We start from the raw sequence: 20,325 nt of genomic DNA on the forward strand, positions 1-20,325 counted from the left end.
AGCGTGGGAAGAGTTCGGTGAGGCCATGGAAGCCGACTTCCGGACGGCTTCGAGGAAATTCTGGTCCACCATCCGACGTCTCAGGAGGGGGAAGCAGTGCACCACTAACACTGTGTACAGTGGGGATGGGGCGCTGCTGACTTCGACTCGGGACGTTGTGAACCGGTGGGCAGGGTACTTCGAAGACCTCCTCAACTCCACCAACACGCCTTCCTTCGAGGAAGCAGAGCCTGGGGACTCTGAGGTGGGCTCTCCTATCTCTGTGGTTAAAGTCACCGATGTTGTTAAAAAGCTCCTCGGTGGCAAGGCCCGAGGGGTGGATGAGATCCGCCCGGAGTTCCTCAAGGCTCTGGATGTTGTGGGGCTGTCCTGGTTGACACGCCTCTGCAACATCACGTGGTCAACAGGGAGAGTGCCTCTGGATTGGCAGACCGGGGTGGTAGTCCCTCTTTTTAAAAAGGGGGACCGGAGGGTGTGTTCCAACTACAGAGGGATCACACTCCTCAGCCTCACTGGTAAGGTCTATTCAGGGGTGCTGGAGAGGAGGGTCCGTCAGGAAGTCGAGCCTCAGATTGAGGAGGAGCAGTGTGGTTTTCGTCCCGGCCGTGGAACAGTGGACCAGCTCTACACCCTTAGCAGGGTCCTTGAGGGTATGTGGGAATTCGCCCAACCAGTCTACATGTGTTTTGTGGACTTAGAGAAGGCGTTTGACCGTGTCCCTCGGGGAGTTCTGTGGGGGGTGCTTCGTGGGTATGGGGTACCGAACCCCCTGATACGGGCTGTTCGGTCACTATACCACCGATGTCAGAGTTTGAGTCAGAGAAATGAGTTTTCTCCGCAGGGTGTCCGGGCTCTCCCTTAGAGATAAGGTGAGAAGCTCAGTCATCTGGGAGGGGCTCAGAGTCGAGCCGCTTCTCCTCCACATCGAGAGGAGCCAGATGAGGTGGCTTGGGCATCTGATTCGGATGCCTCCTGAGCGCCTCCCCGGTGAGGTGTTCCGGTCATGTCCCACCGGGAGGAGACCCCGGGGAAGACCCAGGACACGCTGGAGAGACTATGTCACCCAGCTTGCCTGGGAACGACTCGGGATCCCCCGGGGAGAGCTGGAAGAAGTAGCTAGGGAGAGGGAAGTCTTGGCTTCCCTGCTAAAGCTGTTGCCCCCGCGACCCGGCCCCGGATAAGAGGTAGATGATGGATGGATGGATGGATGGATGGATGAACAAATTTTCAAGAAAGCAACCTCACCGGGTCATTTTTGACCCACTTCTGCAACTAATATTTTAGTTTTAGCCTAGGTGTACCACGACAACGAATCATGGTTTCATTGTATTCTTGTCTATCGGACCGATATCGATTTGAAAAATACATTCGAGGTTTTAGGTCGATGTGATCTTTTTCTGTTGAGGTGGACTGAACCATGCTAGTGACGTCAAACTATTGAGCTCGTGGTGCATTCAACAACACTATTTTCTTTTATAATCCATGTACTCACGTCTCGTTTACGATACAAAACGTCAACATTCTTAACGCTCGTATTATGTGATTTCGATATTTACTAAGGAATGTGTCCTGCTATCTCAAATTAAATACAAATATGTAAAAAACAACCATTTACCTTGTGAAGCTGCTGGGTGGATCATTGGGCACTTAGAAAAACTATAAAACGTGAATGCATCCTAATTACAAGGCAACACCGTCAGCGAGTAAATAATGAAGCCGAAGTACTGTATGTGTTTTCTTCAGGATCGGAACATTTATAGATAATGCTTGTGTTTGATGCTTAGCCTAGTCCTTAGAATTTTGTGAAAATAAAACATTTAATGATTTCCTTGTTGTTAATATGATGATTAAAACCCTCAGTGAAAGACCCCAGCACATATTAATTTATATGTCGTGGCACCAACAGACAACTCCACCTGAGCACAAAGAAAGTCAGCGAGACACGAAATATCAGGTCAGATGTTATTTTTTCCCTCACATTAGAGCATTGCGTTAAAATATTTGGTTGAGTTTATCTTCGTGGCCTCAGTTGTTGAAGTTATCTGCTAGCTTTCGGCTCCGTCACTCCTCAAATTAGTTAGCTCACTGTTTAATTCTTGTAATTACAATTGTCCATCTGCTCACGTCAGTCATCAATTTATTCAGGAGTTTGCTTCATTCTTTCAACCAAATTGACCTTCAAGAATGGAATTCCGAAATTAAACCGTTTGAAATTTTAACCGTAGCAGCGTACTGTACAAGGGCAATGGTATTACACATTCAAGGCACACGTGGATTGGCAATCTCGGGTTTTAGTTTAATTTATATACACAAGGTCTCTAGATTACATTGCGAATCCTTTTCAAACATGTTGCAATACACTTTGTGCTGTGCGTATCTCAATGGCCAAGAGCCATGTGTTTTACAAGTTGCTCCAGATATTGCTTTCGAACATTCAAAGCATAATCTTTCTTGCTGAGCTGTATTTCAGTGCAATGAGGCACTCATCTAATGTCCAAGTTCATGGATGACAAACGGGCATTTTTTTACTTCCCACAGGCCCAGTTGAAAAATGGACCCTAACCACAGCTCTCTTGATGTGTCATCTCCTGCACCCTCACACAACCACAGCTTGACCTCTATTGATAGAGGCCCTGGTGTTGTTGAGCTCAATTCACATGTGGGGGAGTTGGACTCGTACAACATGATAGAGCCTCCTCCTTTAGAGTGGAAGTCTGACTCCTCCACTGAGGCTGGCTCAACAGAAGACCTGGACGACGGCAGCTTCCTCTCTCCTTCTGGTTGTCTGGAAAAGGCCAGCTCAGATTATGTCCATGCGAATGGCACCCTGGCTTCACCTAATGTGAAGCAGCAGGAGCTTGTGGCAAACAGCACAGAGTTGAAAAAGGAGAAGAAAGTTGAAGTGGAAGTTGAAGTGGAGGATGATGTGGATAGCATTCAACAGACAGCACATGATGCAAATGTGCAGGATGAAGAAGCTAACCAAATACAAGGCGATGAAGACCACACCCGTATCCAAACATTGCTCTGCCAACTTCAGATGATTGGGGAAGAAGCTCATACTTGTCCGAGAACATCGCCTTGCCTCACTGAGTATCCACACTCGGGGCCCTGTGATCTTGAGGAATGTTCTTTGTTAGCCTTACCAGAGGACAGCACTGAAACCACTGGGTTGTTGTTTTCTGAAAGCAACCAGAGAGATGTGTTGGGACTGCTGCAGTGCACAGACATCAGGGCTAAGCCGCATCACAGCTGCTATCCCCTCAAAGGAGAAATGGATGCTGTAGTGTCCGTTTCCTACAACCAGGAAGATGCAGAGAGTTTCTGGGGGCCGCATGGGAATAATCAACAGCAGCCATACAGGGAAGACGGCTTGGTCAACTTGCAGCCTGACACTGACATTCTTGAGCCGGTATGGGTGAAATTGAGGGAAGAGGGACAAGAGGAGGAGGTTTCTGCAGAGCACGAGCAGGTTGGTCTAACTATAACTGTCACGAGAAGTTCATTTAGCATATGAAGTAATGACAGAAAACCGGTCAGTTTGCTTGCTTTATTTATGCAAAGACCACATTTTTCATCCAATGTTAGGGTACAGTGATCCCTCGCTATTTCGCGGCTCGTTTATCGCGGCTTCAGTGCATCGCGGATTTTTTCAAACATATTCATAAAAGATTTAAAAAAATGTTTTTGTTTCATATGCTGTACATGGAGTACAGTACTGTATATGTTGCTCTATGTGACTCGCTGTTGTTTTGCTGACTTTCGCAGCTTTTCGCGGACTTTTTGCAGACTTAAATTTCATTTTATTTTTTAAAAATATGTTTAATGGTCGCTACTTTGCAGATTTTCGTTTATCGCCGGTGGTTTTGGTCCCCATTAACCGCCATAAACGAGGGATTACTGTAGTTTTAAAACTGTTTGGTAAGAGGATATTGAATAATTGCTTTTTCCCCTATGTGGTATACTTAATGACAATACAGTACTGTAATGTGTTGCTGTCCGTTTGAGGTTGTATCGATGAGTATTTCTAAGTAAATATAATAATATACAGTAGTTATGCGTGGTGGTCCCGTGGTTAGTGCGTCGACCTCACAGTGCAGAGGTCGTGGGTTCGTCTTCCTGTGTGGAGCTTGCATGTTCTCCCTGGGCCTCTATGGGTTTTCTCCAGGTACTGCGGTTTCCCCCACATATTCCAAAAACATTCATGGCAGGCTGAATGTACTCTAAATTGTCCTCAGGTGTGAATGTGAGCGCGGATGGTTGTTCGTCTCTGTGTGCCCTGCGATTGCCTGGCAACCGGTTCAGGGTGTCCCTCACCTACTGCCCGAAGACGGCTGGGATAGGCTCAAGCACCCCCCGCGATCCTTGTGAGGATAAAGCGGATCAGTAAATTAATGGATGGATGGATACTTATGTGTTGATAGGTAAAATATTTAAAATTATTTGTAATATAACTTAGACTCTAGTACTGAATTGTTTCTAATAATGCTCAGAATTGGCTTTGACCGAGCAAATAGATCAGTTACCTAATCAGAAATTGCTTCCTAATTATTAATTATCTCAAGTGCTGATTGCAGTCTGATTCTGTTGCTATTACAGGATGCTGATGATCAGCCTTCATACAAAGATGGTAAGTCTTAATTGATGATTTTGACAATGGAGCGGCCGTACAATGCGTATTTTGTGCCTTTCCTTCAAGTGCCAAATTAGGGAACAGGTCATTCTAAAATCTGTGTAATGTATTGTGTTCTTGTAGTCGCTTGGAAAATTTGTCAGAAGGGCTATTTTTGTAATAAAAATACAAATTGTGGGAGCACAGTCATTGAAGAGTTATTTTTCACATTTCATATCATAATTGTATGTTACCTTGTGATGTTGTAATTGAAGCGGGATGTACTAGAATTAGAGTTTCCCCCTTCATTTGATCGGAAATCGGGACGGATCACGTGATGTTCAACTCATCATTGTCGACTGAAAAAGAGGATTTTTTTTCTCAATTTCTATCCAGACGGTATGTACTTAGCTCTATATTTTTGATGCTGCTATACTCTATATTTGCAGCAATTCTGCACCAAATCAGCAGTCTTGAATGGCTCCTTTTGTGACAAACGCAATCACACCATTTTAGTGCCTTTACCTTCCAGTGCCTGGTCCATGTGACCCTGAAGACCTCTTAGATGGAGTCATATTTGGTGCAAAGTACCTGGGCTCAACACAGCTCAAGTCGGAGAAGAACCCATCTACCAATGCCCGTATGGCACAGGCTCAGGAGGCGGTGGACCGTATTAAGGTAAACTGTGGGTTCATGCTGTACTGTAAATCTTAACACTTTGGTAGATGACATCAGCTGTGCAGTGACTTCCAACCAGCGTGTCGGGGCACATTACTGTGCTGTGAGAGCTCTAATTGTGTGCCGTGGGAAATTGTCAAATTTCACTTAAGATTAAGATATCCTTTATTTGTCCCCCAATGGGGAAATTACAATCAGACTTCAGAAAGGAAAACGCTGGGTAGGGATAGGGAAAAAAAAACACGCTTGAACTATCCTCTTCTGAGAATAATTTAAGTCCAGGATAAAAAAAAGACCCCTAGCACATAAATAAGCATATGACAGTTACAACAAGTCACAAGACATAAGATGTAATAAGGGGGAGGATGAAAGGGAAGGGGGGGGGGTTGATGACCGCGACGCGGCCGTCCTGACCAGCTGCACGGGCACACGTGCGCTCTGCCGATCGAACCACGTCACGGGGGGAAAAAGAATCGGAGCGATGAATACAGTGATAACAAGGATGTTTATGCGCGTGTGGTTGTCCAGTTGTGTATGTGTATGCGTGTACAGGTCATAGCTCCTTATCATGAAGACAGTCCCGGCTTATCAGTCCATGGCCGAGAAGGAGGGGGTTGATGGTGGGGGCCCTAGATTCCATGCGTAGTTCCATCCAGGGGAAAGGCCAGATAGCATTGTTTGTTACGGCTGCCAACAATTTCAGACAGCCTTGAGTCCGTGGTCTGTATCTCTTCACTGGCGCCGATCAGCCCGAATCCGAAAACTCTTTCCGCAGTGCGGATTCTAACTTTTCCATGTTCTTGTCGATCGGGAGGAGTCGCTCCAAAACCGCAACAATATTGCGGTTGAGCTCAGTCCCCGCTTGAGTCTGAGTGTTGGACATTCAAACCATCCAGAATGACCGGCAGCCTCTTCACTTCCAATAAAGCCGCTCCCCTCGGTTGAATTTTGCGATAGAACAGAAAGCTGCCAGCGCCAAACAGCAGCATGCCTTTTATAAAAAGGCCAATAATGTAGATGTCTTCCACATCCTCCACTGACAGTATTGCCACACCGGTCTCCACTTTCTCCATGGATCCAGGGCGTATCCGACAGCAAATGTCCCCGGAGGGCAAGCTGGCTCCCCACTGCCTGCTCTTTCCGTTGAAAAAATTTTGTTGATTGCATCGAGAGACCAGCCAACTAGTTCTTCGGATGAAAATACAGTAGGAGGCTAGGAAAAAAAAGTTAGACAAAGACAGCACAAAGAGTAAGTGGCGAGCAGGGAGAGGGCACGGGGTGGGGGCAGGAGCTGTGCAAAAAAGCGTCCGCCTTCGTTGAGAGCCAAGCGGATAAAAAAAAACATTGGTGAGAAAATGATTTGTTAAATTTAAATAATGTATCTTTATCCATCTATCTATGCCAGCAACTTATGATGATGGAAAGAACAAGTAAATGATATTCTATACGATGACACCAATTATGAAACTGGCATATTTATCCTTTTTGTGACAATTTTGTTTGGTGGTGTGCCGTGCGATTTTTCAAACTTAAAATATGTGCCTTGGCTCAGTAAAGGTTGGGAAACACTGGTCTAGCTATTCATTCTTTCTAATTCTTTCAGGCCCCAGAAGGGGAATCCCAACCAATGACCGAGGTGGATCTGTTCATCTCCACTCAGAGGATCAAAGTTCTCTCAGCTGACACACAGGTGGGATTTCCCAAATATTTTTTTTTTAAGCAAACACCCTAACCCAGGGGTGCCCAAACTTTTTGGATCGAAGATCTACTTTTCGATCAACTAACCACCCGGGATCTACCCTTACCGGCGCGCGCATGCGCACACCCACACACACACACGCACACACACACGCGCGCGCACACCATGATGAGAAACAGCCTGAAACGGAGGCATGCGACACACTTTTGCAGCCTGTTAACTATCGTAGCTCACACGTACCGTGCTTCCCTGGGCCCTCCTAGATTCCTATTCTTTGCTTGTGCCATCGGTGAATTGTACACGAAGCAAACTCTGGATGAGAATCATGACGATAAAAGATAGAGCGCAACAGCTCTGATCACAAGCTGCAATTGCAAACTGCTGAGCGCTAACAACTTCCGGTGACGTAATCATGCGCCACTGTAAACTTAAGATTTACCTGCTTTATTTTATTTTTTTGAATATTTTTTTTGGGGGGGGGTGAAAATGAGACTGATGGGATGATTAGGGTGCAGCCTACATTAACACAAAAAATATATTACTAACATGTACAAAGACACACAAATTTGTTTTTTTTTCTCCTCGACAATCCTCGGATCTACTTGCGACCTGTCTTAGATCTACCGGTAGATTAGGATCTACCTAATGGGCACCTGCCCTAACCAGTTACCCTCACAAGACTGCAAGTCTTGTAAGTTTTTAAATACTTCAGTATTTTGTAGCTCAACAGATCGATTGACAATCTATTATTCATGTCGTCATGATCTGGCAAAATTGTCCCCGCTCCAAAATCGCTTCTTTTCAACGCTTATTTCTTGAGTTACCCCAACGGCGCATCATGAACGCTGGTTTTATACATTACCTTACCGATCCCTAGGCCTCACACTTAAGGAGGGCGCATCTTACTTATTGTAATCGATTATAGATGTTCAGCCAGTTTGAAGGGAAACCAGACTTAACTCATTCACTCCCAAAGACGTTTTTAAAGTCTTTTCAGACTTGGTCTAGAATTGGCTGGTACTGAATGAGTTTAATTGTCCGATTTTCAAGAAAATGTTCCTTTTGTGCGTCCTGTGTCCACCCAGGAGGCCATGATGGATCACTCTTTGCAGATGATTTCTTACATCGCAGATATTGGCGATATCGTGGTCCTGATGGCACGCAGGAAGCGAATAGGGCAGGAAACGGCCTCATCTTCATCCTCATCTTCCTCCAAGCCTCAGAAGTGCTTAATGATCTGCCACGTCTTCTCATCTGTGGATGTGAGTTTGTTCTTTACATGGAAACATTTAGACCTTGTACTGTATTCCTGTTGTTGTATTTATCTCCACCACAAGCAAGGATGCTTTGAAAGCAGTTTGTATGTTGGTTACATTGCTTGTTACGAGGTTAGGTTATCCTGTTAACACATAAATTAGACAATCTTAGGCCCACCGGACAACGACTGATGCAGAAGAACCCGACTGAAGTGTCATGCAATGGGCTGGTGGTTTTTCTGCAATTCCAAATTGAAATTGCTAGTGAATGGCATTGCAGCATCACAGAAAAAAAAGTTACTTTATTTTTGCGGGTTCTGAGCCTCAGCAAGACTCTGCCGGCCTCCTGCCATGGTGCTGCCAAGTCAGTAATATACAGTACGCTCTCCTCCAAAAGTATTGGAACGCATTAGCGACGGCATCTGTGGCACATGGAGATGAGTGACTTGAAATAGGCTGTTTTGTTGCTTACTCCACCCTCTTTCAGTTCTTATTTGTTTCTGGGGGATTCTCCTTTCAGTCTCCTGTTGCATGCATGCTCTATTGCAGGGGTATCAAACTCATTTTTTTCGCGGGCTAGATTTTAGTTGCAGTTTCCCTTGGCGGACTGTTATGACTAAAACTATATAAAGGAGTCAATAATAACGGTTTCTTCACTTGTTTAAGTTACTGAAATGAGGGGTTTGTTAACAAGAAAATGCTTACAGTATCACTCTTATGTATTATAAATGAGAATTTTAAATTTTGGTAGAGATTTTAGCAAGCATCATGAAAGTTGACATCTTTGATTTGATTTCATGGGCCACATAAAATGATGTGGCGGGCCAGATCTGGCAATCAGGCCTTGAGTTTGACACCGATGCTCTATTGGGCTTGAGTCCGTTGATTGGCTTGGTCAGTAAAATGCCTTGTACTTCATTACAAGACTGGATGATTGAATGTTGTGAGGTTTTCTTCTGTATCTCATGGTGGAGTGCCTGAACCTCACTTATTAGTAACATTTGTTTGTTTGGCTTGGAACTCGGAAAAACTCGTACATTGCGGCGCTTGTAAGTGAAGATGCGACTGCAGCAACAATCGGAGCTAAGACTGGCATTGCTTTCTTCTGTTCAATGTCAATGTTATCCAAGTCCAGATTTGTACCCAATTTCAAACCTCACGTGGCTTAGAATCTGTCCTGATCAAATTAAAATTTCATGTGGTTTTTATTACGTGGAAACAGTACTGAATGAAATGTGGCTATAATAAAAATGTAATTTGAGAATGGTAGTCTGAACAAGGCCTTTGCATCTCCATCCAGGCCCAGATCATAGCACAGGCTATCGGCCAGGCATTTGGAGTGGCCTACCAGCAATTCCTTCAAGCCAGTGGCATCAAGGCCAGCGATCTGCAGCCTGGCCAGTACAGCGACTACCTGGAAAGTCAGGAGCTCTATAATGCAGACCTGGCCCACTTCTCTGACACCCAGAACATCAGAGAGGTAAGTACAGTATGAGTTTTTCTGTCAACTAGACCAAACTACTGCTTTTTTTTTCCTCACTCAGACTCACCTTGTCTTAGTCCCTTATCTCAAAAGACTTATTTGTTTCAGCATGCTCCTGAAAGTACAGTGGCACTCCTAAAATGGAATGAAATATGTTTCAGGCTCCAATGTTGGTTGCGTTTGTTCAAATATCAAAACAATTTCTCCATATTATCATTATTTGAAATGATCATTTCCAAAATTAAACCCTTGCCTTCAATTGTTTGCTGCCCATTTTTATTCATTTAATTTTAGTGTGAAAAATGTTAAGCATGTGTTAATATTAATAATAAGAATGGGGGGAGGGGCTTTCGTTTGAATGATAAATGATGACGGTGTAAATCGGAAACAAATGTGAAGGATGTTTGCAACATTTTTGTCGCGCAAGTCTAAATAGAAGTGAACAATCATTTTTAGTTTTAAAAAATTACTATCTCAAACTTATTTACCGTAAGTATTAAGACATAAGGACAGAAGTATGGTGGAGTGCACTGCATGGGCAGTGGCGGAGTGAGACTTTTATCTTTGGCGTGGCCGAGGGGTGGTCTCAATACCTTCTTTGAATACATTTGTAAATTAAATAGTCCAATTGCATCCCAAGAAAGCCTGAATTTTCACATAAAACATACCCATTCTTACTTCTAAACTGGCATCACTTGGTCACACATACATTAAAAAAATCCCCCCCCACAACAAATAGACTGCTATAGATGTTAATATTTCACCTAGTTGGCGCACTGTGGAAGTGTCGACTAAGCTGTTATATGAACTTCTCACTCGTAGAGGGTTCTAACAGACAACTGCAGTGCTGCAAGATGGCAACATGTCATTGAATTATCAGGTGTGGCAGCAGAATTGGTGGTCAATTGCAGGGGCAGACCAGTGCCACCCCCTCTGGCTCCGCTTGTGTCTGTGGGACATTTCAGTTCCTATTCTCCCCTTTTTGAGTCTGCTTCCTCTTCTGGAATAGGTATCACCAAAAAGTCAGTTACAAAAGAGGTGAACGACTTTATAACGTTCCACTGAAGACCCTGCATTAACGGCACAGTCTAATGATATTCACTACAACAGTTTTTCAATCTCTGGCTCAGGTTGCTATCACCAAGGCCCCAGGGGAAATTTTGGGGTTGGCAGTGGTGGAATCAGGCTGGGGCTCTATCGTACCCACAGTGATGGTGGCCAATCTCCTTCACGGAGGTCCTGCTGAGCGCTGTGGCGAGCTCAGTATCGGTGATCGCATCATGTCTGTCAACGGCACCAGCATGGTGGGTCTACCCATCACCACCTGCCAACATATAATTCAGGTAAGAGATACACATGAATAAATGGTATTGTTATGCCATGAATACCGGTACTATTGTTCTCGAAATTATACAAACATTATATATTGAATGAAAAGGGTACGTTATAGTGCTTTTTCCAAACAAAGGTGATGTGCGATGAAATGACAATCGTCCTTGGTCAACAATCCACTTTAATTAATATGTTATTTAATTTGTCATAATTGTTTACAGAACTGATTATAACTTTTTCCATTACACTGACCACTTGGACATTCAAAGTTGTGTTTATCTCAGGACTTGAAAAGCCAGAAGTATGTTAAACTCAGCATTGTCCACTGCCCTCCTGTCACCATGGCGATTATCAGGAGACCAGATCCCAAGTATCAGCTTGGTTTCAGCGTGGAGGATGGCATCGTAAGTCATGTTCATGTTTTATTGTATTCTGTCTGCTTGGTTGGGATAAAAATGCGGTCAACTACAAAAATGTAACCTAGATATTGAAAAAATGTTGCTGTCACCCTTTGGAGGTCCCCAAATGAAGGAAATTAGACCACAGTATATTGGCAAATATGCACAAATAGCTTGAGTATTTATTTAAATGAGTATGTTTACAAAAGTCAATTATCAACCAATTAAAATGCATCCTTATTTTCCTCAGATCTGTAGTCTAATGCGAGGTGGTATCGCAGAAAGAGGAGGCATCCGAGTTGGACACCGCATCATTGAGATTAACGGACAGAGTGTCGTTGCCACACCGCATGACAAAATCATTCAGATCCTTACAAATGCAGTTGGAGAGGTAAGGGGTCGAGTTGGGATGCACCAAAATAAACATTCTTGGCCGACACAGAAAATGAGGAAATCAATTACTGCAAACCAAAAAAAAAAAAACGCCTAAAAAACATTCATCCTTTTCATTCATCTTCCGAGCCGCTTGATCCTCACTAGGGTCGCGGGTGGTGCTGGAGCCTATCCCAGCTGTCTACGGGCAGTAGGCGGGGTACATCCTGAATCGGTTGCCAGCCAATCGCAGGGCACACAGAAACGAACAACCATTCGCACTCACACCTAGGGACAATTTAGAGTGTTCAATCAGCCTGCCACGCATGTTTTTGGAATATGGGAGGAAACCGGAGCACCCGGAGAAAACCCACGGGGAGAACATGCAAACTCCACACAGGGAGGCCGGAGCTGGAATCGAACCCGGTACCTCTGCACTGTGAAGCCGACGTGCTAACCACTGGACGACCGGGCCGGCCACCCTAAAAAATAAATAAATAAAATACAAACAAAAAAATCACAATCCTTCACCTGATCATTTTCTGCACTTTAACTTAAATAGTTAATCTCCGTTTCTGTCGTTCTTTGATTATTTTAGTTTGAATATACATATTTAGTTTAATGCGTTCAATTTGGAGGAGTATTTGACACCGAATTAACTTAAAGGTAGTTACAGAGGATGTCTAAAAAAGGCTGATGTTTTCTTCATTGCATTTGGCCACACTTAGAAAATAAGAATGTGATAAATATTTAGGAGTCACTCCAATATGGGCCCCATTTGAGGTAACAAGTGTTGATCATTTTCTTTACTTTAATTCAGTAGGAATTGAGTCATGGAGATACAGTCAAACCTCGGTTTTCGAACGTCTCTGTTCTCGACCAAATCGGTTTTTGACCAAAAATTTCGAGTTTTTTATGCCTCAGATGACGACCGAATTTCGGTTCTCGAACAAACTGAGCGCATTTGAATGCGGCACTTGACTCCTCTCGCCTTCCTTACACGAGGAAGTGACGATTCCTCGTGCAGCGTTCTATTGTGAACAGACATGTTCAATAAAGTTTTTTTTTAAAAGAGTGTGGTTTCGGTTTTAGAACAAATCGGGTTTTTGAACAACCTTTTGGAATGGATTATGGTCGAAAACCGGGGTATGACTGTAGTTGGTTCATGACACGAGTCAGTAACATGATCTCATCTTTAGCAGCACTCTGCGGGAAATTACATAAAATGAGACACCGTCATCATTGTCTCATTTCTTCAAACATTATTCCCACCTCTCGCCACGCTCCTGTCAATCTACTCGTCTCCTCAGTGGGATTTCTGGTGGTAGGAGCTAAAATGTAAACAGAGTCGTGAGGAATGAGTACCTAGGCACTTACAAATAGAGAAATAAGATGAGCCCCTTCACGCAGAACCGTATTTACTTGCGTAATTGTTTTTACATGACGTCGTGTTTTGTGGCCATGTGTCGTCACATTCCATTCACATTTGAAGTCACATTTATTTTAATAACATCGATAGAACTCGGTGGTCAACAGCCCAGGGGAATTTTGGCTTTAATTTACCACTATCAAGGCACCATCTTTGCTCAGTTCAACAGGCCGACCGCGCATTCTTGCATCATCACTACATCCTGGTTAGTTTTAGGCATCCCAAATTTTCGGTGCATCCTTAGGTTCAAGCACTCACAATTAGATGAACTCTTTGGGTTGCAGAGTTAAGTATATTGTCTGTTTTTTTTAAATCCACAGATTCACTTGAAGACCATGCCTGCCTCAACATATCGACTTTTAACGGGACAAGAGCAGCCAGTATTTCTTTGAACTACAACTGATCAATGTGATAAGATCCACAGGCATTTGCCACACTAGCACATTTGCAATAACCGCATTGCCACCTTGAACACAACTAACTACAATTGTTTCAATTTTTAGAAAGTATGTTGGAGAAATGCCAAAACACAGAGATGGGTTTATATTGCTTGGTTTAAGATTAGCATGTATGAAACAAGGCCATAAGTAGCTGAGATGATATAATCTACACTGTAGGTACAATGGTTTACAGTTCACCAATTTACATAAATGAATCATATTTTGCCTCTAATGTTTTTTTTTTGGCCTTCCAGTTTGTGTGTATTTTTATTTTTTTTGACAAGCCCGTACTACCTGAATAACATTACTAATCCGGTGACTGTGCACCTACATGAACAACACAGGCCTAATTTAATCTTTATGGATGACAATGCTCCAGGTCATCAAGGTCGCATCATTAGAGAACAGCTGTTGGACACTGGTGGACCTCAAATGGAATGGTCTGCACGTTCTCCAGACCTGAATCCTATTGAAAAACTGTGGGATCAGCTGAGTTGCCATGTAGATGCTTGAAATGCTGCACCCCAGAACCTCAATGACCTGAGGGCTGCCCTTTAAGAGGAGTAGGATGCCATGCCTCATCAGACGATAGTTTGACCTGTGAACAGCATGGGACAACATCGTCAGGCTGTTATTGATGCTCAAGGGCACATGATGAGTTATTGACAATTTGACATATTTTGTTGTGTGTACCCCCCATTGTTAACTTTTGTTTCAATGAATTGTTTGAGATGAGGAAATCACCAGTGCATTTTTCTACTTAAATGCCCTATGTTCATGATATAATATCACTGTCACCTGATCTTGATACATTTTCCACACATTCCACGTGAAAGCCAAATATCTTGTGAGTAGTGTATATGCTTATTTTAAGACAACTGCCATTTGACATCGAATTCTGTATTTTTTTAATGAAATTGCCGTTTTGGATGTTCATTAAACATATGTAGAATATTGGCATTTAGTCATCGATTGTATGAATAAGAATGTGACACACCGGTATATATAAATATATATACACACTTGCTCACCAGAACATTGCCATCATTTACACAACAACATGAGATCGAAATAATGCAGAATTTTGATTGCCATAGAGATTAATTTAGCGATATGTTCATTCTCCCCCTTCTTCTAATGACAGCTGTTACTAATATTTTGGTTTTGTTTTGATTTATAGAAGGCAAGCATTGGAAACCATTCACCAATCTTCTGCTTCTCTGGCGTTGTGTCACAAGTAAAGCAGCCCAGCGCAGAAATTCTCTCTATTTGGCTAATTCATCCATTTGTCCAAGGGGGTATTCTGACGTGTTCCCAGGTCAGCTGAGATGTTTTTCGAGCATGTCCTGGATGTTGCTCTGTCCCTTTGTTGGTGGCACATGCTTGGAACAAGCATGGAGGCATCACAGAGGCATCATCAGCGCATATCAGAGCGACCTCATCTGGCTCCGCTTGATGCTGAGCAGTAGGGCCCAGACGATTTTAGGAAAAGATTGAATAGTGATTTTTCTGAGAGATATTCAGTGCAATATTCACCATGTATAGTAACGTTTGCAATATTGACAGAAAAATACAGTACATCCTACAATCAAAACCTGACAAGATAGCTTTGAACACAGACACTTAACTTGAGGAGACTGAGTGGAGAAAGCCTTTTTCAAGGTTTTTAAAATGGTTTCATAAAACAAGACGTACTGGTTGCTGACAATCGTACATGTATAAATATGCAAATACAAGGATCAAATTTTTTTTTAACCAAAGATGTTTTAACTTTTGTACGAATGTACATGCTTTGTCTAGTACATAAATCTAAGATTACATCATATTAAATAATATGATTGTTTCATTTTCCATAGGTGTTTTATCTGTGATTATTATGAATTTTCAGTGTGTTTATGTGTGTTTTTGTGACACACAAATCTGACCATTTGTGTGTCCAGAATGAGAACAGGTGGGACCTGCTGGCTGGCCGATTTGGACTGATTGCCGCTATGAACCTTGGTCAGAAGAGGAACTTATCCATCATTCTGCCCATATTTAGTCTTGCAAGTATTAATGTTCTCATGTCTGCAGTGAAACTTTATTTTGTAGCCAGATGTATCCTTGAAGCACACCTCACAAGTTAGGCATAGGAATGTACCAGTTGATACAATTTAAGAATCGGTTTAGGAGAAACGAGAGTTCTGATGCTGCACCGTAAGTTTCGGTACCGCCCTTCTGATGATATAAATACGATGTGAATCCCTTGCTTCATTGCATTCCTGATCCAGCCATTGTCTGTCAACCGCGGGTGCCCGGAATATAATGCAAATAAACCCTTCGAAGGTACTGTTCATCGACTCCAGCCTGTATTTGGATAACCAACATCATCATCATCCGAAATTCAACGAACACGCGGAGGAAGAAGTCCACTTTCCTCCCAACAGTTCCCAGGCCGGGCGGGAGAGACTGGGTCATCCCCCTCCTGCCAGTGGGACAAGCTTGGAACACCTCACCAGAGAGGCATCCAGGAGGTAACCTCAGATGCCCGAAACAACTCATCTGACTCCTCTCAATTTGGAGAAGCAGCTCGGTGAAAAGCTAATCCATCCATTTTCTACAGTAATCTGTTTATCCTCACAATGGTTGTGGCCATGTTGAGGCCTACCACAGTAGGCAGGGTATACCCTGAACTGGTCGCCAGCCAATTGCAGGGCACACGTAGACAAGCAACCATTAGCACTCACAATCACACCGAGTGATTTACAGTGTTTCATTAACCAGGCATGCATGGTTTTGCGATGTGGGAGGAAACCGGATAACGAGGAGAGCATGCAAACTTTGGCAACTCCCATTGTTGGTGAGCCGGAATCGAACCCTCCACCTCTGCACTGTGAGGCGAACGTGCCGACCAGTCGCACACCGTGCGACAAAGCGAAAAATTGACATATTTACGGCCCTTAATGTTGCTTTAATTATCAACAACTGGTCCACGTCGTCTTTTTTTATTCGCTGACAAATGTAGTAATTTGGGGTGGGCAACATCAAACACGAGAACAAATTACCATGAACTGACGTAACGACATAAATTCGTAAAAAAGAAGATTGGCAGACAAATCCTTTCGTCCTAAAGCCTATATTTATTATTTGTTTTTCGTCAAACATCAAAACGTACGTAGACAGACTCCACATTGACTTTTAAAAAGGCGTAAAATATATTAAAAGTCTGCTGGTTTTAGGAGGATTTCGGGATGAAAGGAGGCTTGTTAGTTCTGAGCACTGGCCGCGTACGAAAACCGTCACGACAAATAACTACATAAATACATCTTCTTTTTTTTGGTCTGTAATGTAATGTCATGTATGTACAGTTGATTCGATGGGCGTGTGGAGGAGTTGTCCAGTCGCTATAAACATACATTGGTGGTCTGATAAACTATGCTAATGAGAGGCTCGGCGGTTTCAGGACTGCATGGCTTACCATTTGTTTTGTTTTTAACAGTGATGGATAATTTCCAGCAGCTTCTTCTTTTGCTTTGGAAGCACATCACCTATCGCAGAAGAAACAAGGTGCAGTCATACATTTTCGATGCTTTTGGTTGTTGTGTTCGCAAATGAGCCTTTAACAGAGAAATTGCTGGGGGTTCACACATTATATGGAAATTGACAATCATGTGTGGCGTAATCAAGACCAAGACACTTTTTGAGTTGGCTGGCTGCAGTCGATGGCCAGGCACCTGAACAGGAAAAGGTTACGGTTATACATGCATTCTTTCTCGCCTGTGCAGATTCAACTGATTATCGAGCTCTTCTGGCCACTCTTCATCTTTGTCGTCCTCATATACATTCGTAACACCAATCTTCCTGTTCAGCAGGGTCAATGTGAGTAAATATTATGTCAGTACCTCTTTCTAAATGCCAGAATGCAATTTACAGGACTTGAACCATCCACGACAATCTAAAATTCCTCCACAGGTCACCAGACAAAAACAAAACACGCAGTGTGTAATTACTCAAATGTGGTCAACAACTTATCAGAAGGCCCCCGCCCAAAAAAAAGGTTTTTTTCCCCCAAATTGTCCCAAGACAAATAATGAATGGCTTCATGTTTAAAGACAAAGTAATCTTACTGTATTTAAATTTAAGACTATGAAGGTCTTTAAAATGAATACACGTTTTCAAAAGTACCCTCATTAGTCTGGGATTGAGCAAATAGATATTAATTTGGTAAACGTAATTGACCTAAAACAGGAAATGTTTCATTGAATTGATGTCAGCCAGTGAGGAAAAAAGTGTGCAATTTTTATGTTGAATATTTAAACTTCTGGTTTGAATTGTCCCCTCCAAACGTATTTGAATGTTAAGGTCAATGATGTTACATATATAAAAACACAGCCTTTGTTTCTGTAAAAGCAGTAAATTAATACACCGCTTGTTACATTTAAAGCGTTTTTGCCAGCATAATCATACTCACGTATTCTGGGATAATCTGCTCTGTTCTTGCATTGCTCTTTCTTTTTTCAGGTCACTTTCTAAACAAAGCCTTGCCATCAGCCGGCACCTTGCCGTGGATTCAAGGTTTTTTCTGCAACATCAACAATCACTGTTACAGCAGCCCAACGCTAGGGGAGACTCCGGGCCAAGTGGGCAACTTTGACAACTCAATGTAGGTTTATTCATTCATTCATTCATCTTCCGTACCGCTTGATCCTCACTAGGGTCGCGGGGGGTGCTGGAGCCCATCCCAGCCGTCTCCGGGCAGTAGGCGGGGGACACCCTGAATCGGTTGCCAGCCAATCGCAGGGCACACATAGACGAACAACCATCCACGCTCACACTCACACCTAGGGACAATTTAGAGTGTTCAATCAGCCTGCCATGCATATTTTTGGAATGTGGGAGGAAACCGGAGCACCCGGAGAAAACCCACGCAGGCCCGGGGAGAACATGCAAACTCCACACAGGGAGGCCGGAGCTGGAATCGAACCCGGTACCTCTGCACTGTGAAGCCGACGTGCTAACCACTGGACTACCGGGCCGCCCCAATGTAGGTTTAGTGATCGCAAAAACATTCACAGCGATGTGGCCCCTGTCTGGACATTGAAGTACTTCAATCAAAATCAACGTGAACCACGGCAGTAATTTGACAAATGGATCAAATTTTTTAAGCGTTTTTGCCTGGTTACAATCTTATCCAATATCCATAATGATCAGAGTGTGCTTAATATTGCGGTGTTAGCAACTTTTTTTTTTCAATAATAGTCTGGGTTAATTGACTGAAAATGCAGAAACATGGCATCAAGTGTGCATGCAAACTGAGGTGTACTGAAAAGGCACAATTTTACAGTACTGCAATTTAGATACAATAATCCCTCGTTTATTTGCGTTAATGGGGACCAAAACCACCCTACGACAAACGAGAAGTAGCGACCCCCCCCCCCCCCCCAGGTAAATGTACATGTATATGAGTATAAAAAATATAATGCCAAATTTAATGGTATACAGGCATGTAGAAGTACATTTTGTAGTAATTAACATTACTTAATGCTGTATACTAATAGATTTAAACATGTATAAGTTAGGTAAGGTTAGTGTATGAATCACAAAATACAGTAAACATACATGTAGTACTGTATATGTTCCTCAATGTGACTTGCTGCTGTTTCGCTGACTTTCGCTGCTTCTCGCGGACCGCTTGCGGACTTAAATTTTATTTTTTTTCTTAATATGTAAATCTGCGATGTACCGAAGCCGCGATAAACGAACCACGAAATAGATCACTGTAAATGCCAAACTCCTTTTTTCCTACCCTTCCAGAATTTCTCGTGTCTTTGTGGATGCACAGAAGCTTTTAAACTATGTTGCAAATCAGGACAAGTCAAGCCTCAAAACGCTGCGGACAACCGTCCAGAGTGTGGGAAATAAACCTGAACTCTGGCCAAGTATGACCCTTTGTTGAACATATCTTTTGACTTTAGTTCTGATTCTGAGAGATCCAATTACATAGCCCAGTTCAAATGCATCGGTAATGTTGTTGGCATGTATTTCATGTGATTTTGTACGAACAGTTCCTGCCATTGTAACTTTTCTTGTCTGATTGAAATTTCATTGAATTTTACATTACTTAACACATCCGATACCTCGTTTGACCACATTTAGACCATGGGGTCTTCAATCCTGTTCTCGAGGGTCGGTTCCCTGGATGTTTGATTTGTCTCCCTGTTGCAACATACTTGATTCAAATTGTCAGGATAGTTAATCAGCTTCTACAGAACTTGCGGATGATCATCTAAATTGGGTGTGTTGCAGCATGGGGAGGTGGAGAACAGGCTGGACAGCGGCCCAAGAGGAACAGGGTTGTAAACCCCTGATTTACACAGATCTGCAAGCTGAAGGAACCAGCTAATTCACGATACGCAACAAACATAGTGAATGACTCCATCATGGGTGTTATGCTCGTACCACTTTAAAAGTCTGCTATATATACAGAGATAGTGTCTGTCTCTATGGAGCATAGTCAATGCCCAAATATGCGTTATATGTTGAAATTGCTAAAGAGCGTTTTAACATTTTCTTGTTCTGTCAAAGTTGCTTTAGTAGTAGTACGATGAACTGTAATTGAAAGTACATGTAAAACAAGGCAGGTATCA

General features: G+C 43.0%; 2 protein-coding genes across 2 annotated transcripts in view; both read left to right on the plus strand.

Annotated features, from left to right (window-relative positions):
• Nucleotides 1-1,649: 1,649 nt before the first annotated feature.
• si:ch73-40i7.5 (amyloid-beta A4 precursor protein-binding family A member 3) lies at nt 1,650-14,656 on the plus strand. The gene is made up of 11 exons (XM_052074408.1): nt 1,650-1,954; nt 2,539-3,472; nt 4,600-4,630; nt 5,145-5,290; nt 6,894-6,980; nt 8,075-8,251; nt 9,546-9,725; nt 10,859-11,071; nt 11,345-11,464; nt 11,709-11,849; nt 13,580-14,656. Exons 2-11 carry the CDS (start codon nt 2,552-2,554, stop codon nt 13,649-13,651), a joined length of 2,088 nt encoding a protein of 695 aa, XP_051930368.1. The 5' UTR covers nt 1,650-1,954; nt 2,539-2,551; the 3' UTR covers nt 13,652-14,656.
• A 1,482-nt stretch (nt 14,657-16,138) lies between these two features.
• abca7 (ATP-binding cassette, sub-family A (ABC1), member 7) overlaps nt 16,139-20,325 on the plus strand; it is a 32,807-nt gene continuing 28,620 nt past the window's right edge. The window contains exons 1-5 of the mRNA XM_052074410.1: nt 16,139-16,212; nt 17,178-17,245; nt 17,464-17,557; nt 18,200-18,341; nt 19,493-19,617. Of these exons, the coding sequence (XP_051930370.1) occupies nt 17,180-17,245; nt 17,464-17,557; nt 18,200-18,341; nt 19,493-19,617 (427 nt within the window). The 5' untranslated portion in view covers nt 16,139-16,212; nt 17,178-17,179. The remainder of the gene's footprint in view (nt 16,213-17,177; nt 17,246-17,463; nt 17,558-18,199; nt 18,342-19,492; nt 19,618-20,325) is intronic.

The sequence above is a fragment of the Hippocampus zosterae genome, chromosome 8, assembly GCF_025434085.1.
Source record: "Hippocampus zosterae strain Florida chromosome 8, ASM2543408v3, whole genome shotgun sequence".
Classification (NCBI taxonomy): domain Eukaryota; kingdom Metazoa; phylum Chordata; class Actinopteri; order Syngnathiformes; family Syngnathidae; genus Hippocampus; species Hippocampus zosterae.

What these genes read in the sequence shown, in the direction of transcription:
- si:ch73-40i7.5 (XM_052074408.1), top strand. Translation starts at nt 2,552, where the DNA reads ATGGACCCTAACCACAGCTCTCTTGATGTGTCATCTCCTGCACCCTCA. An exon ending in ACGTCTTCTCATCTGTGGAT is followed by an intron (nt 8,252 to 9,545) that starts GTGAGTTTGTTC and finishes ATCTCCATCCAG; the next exon opens with GCCCAGATCATAGCACAGGC. An exon ending in ACACCCAGAACATCAGAGAG is followed by an intron (nt 9,726 to 10,858) that starts GTAAGTACAGTA and finishes TCTCTGGCTCAG; the next exon opens with GTTGCTATCACCAAGGCCCC.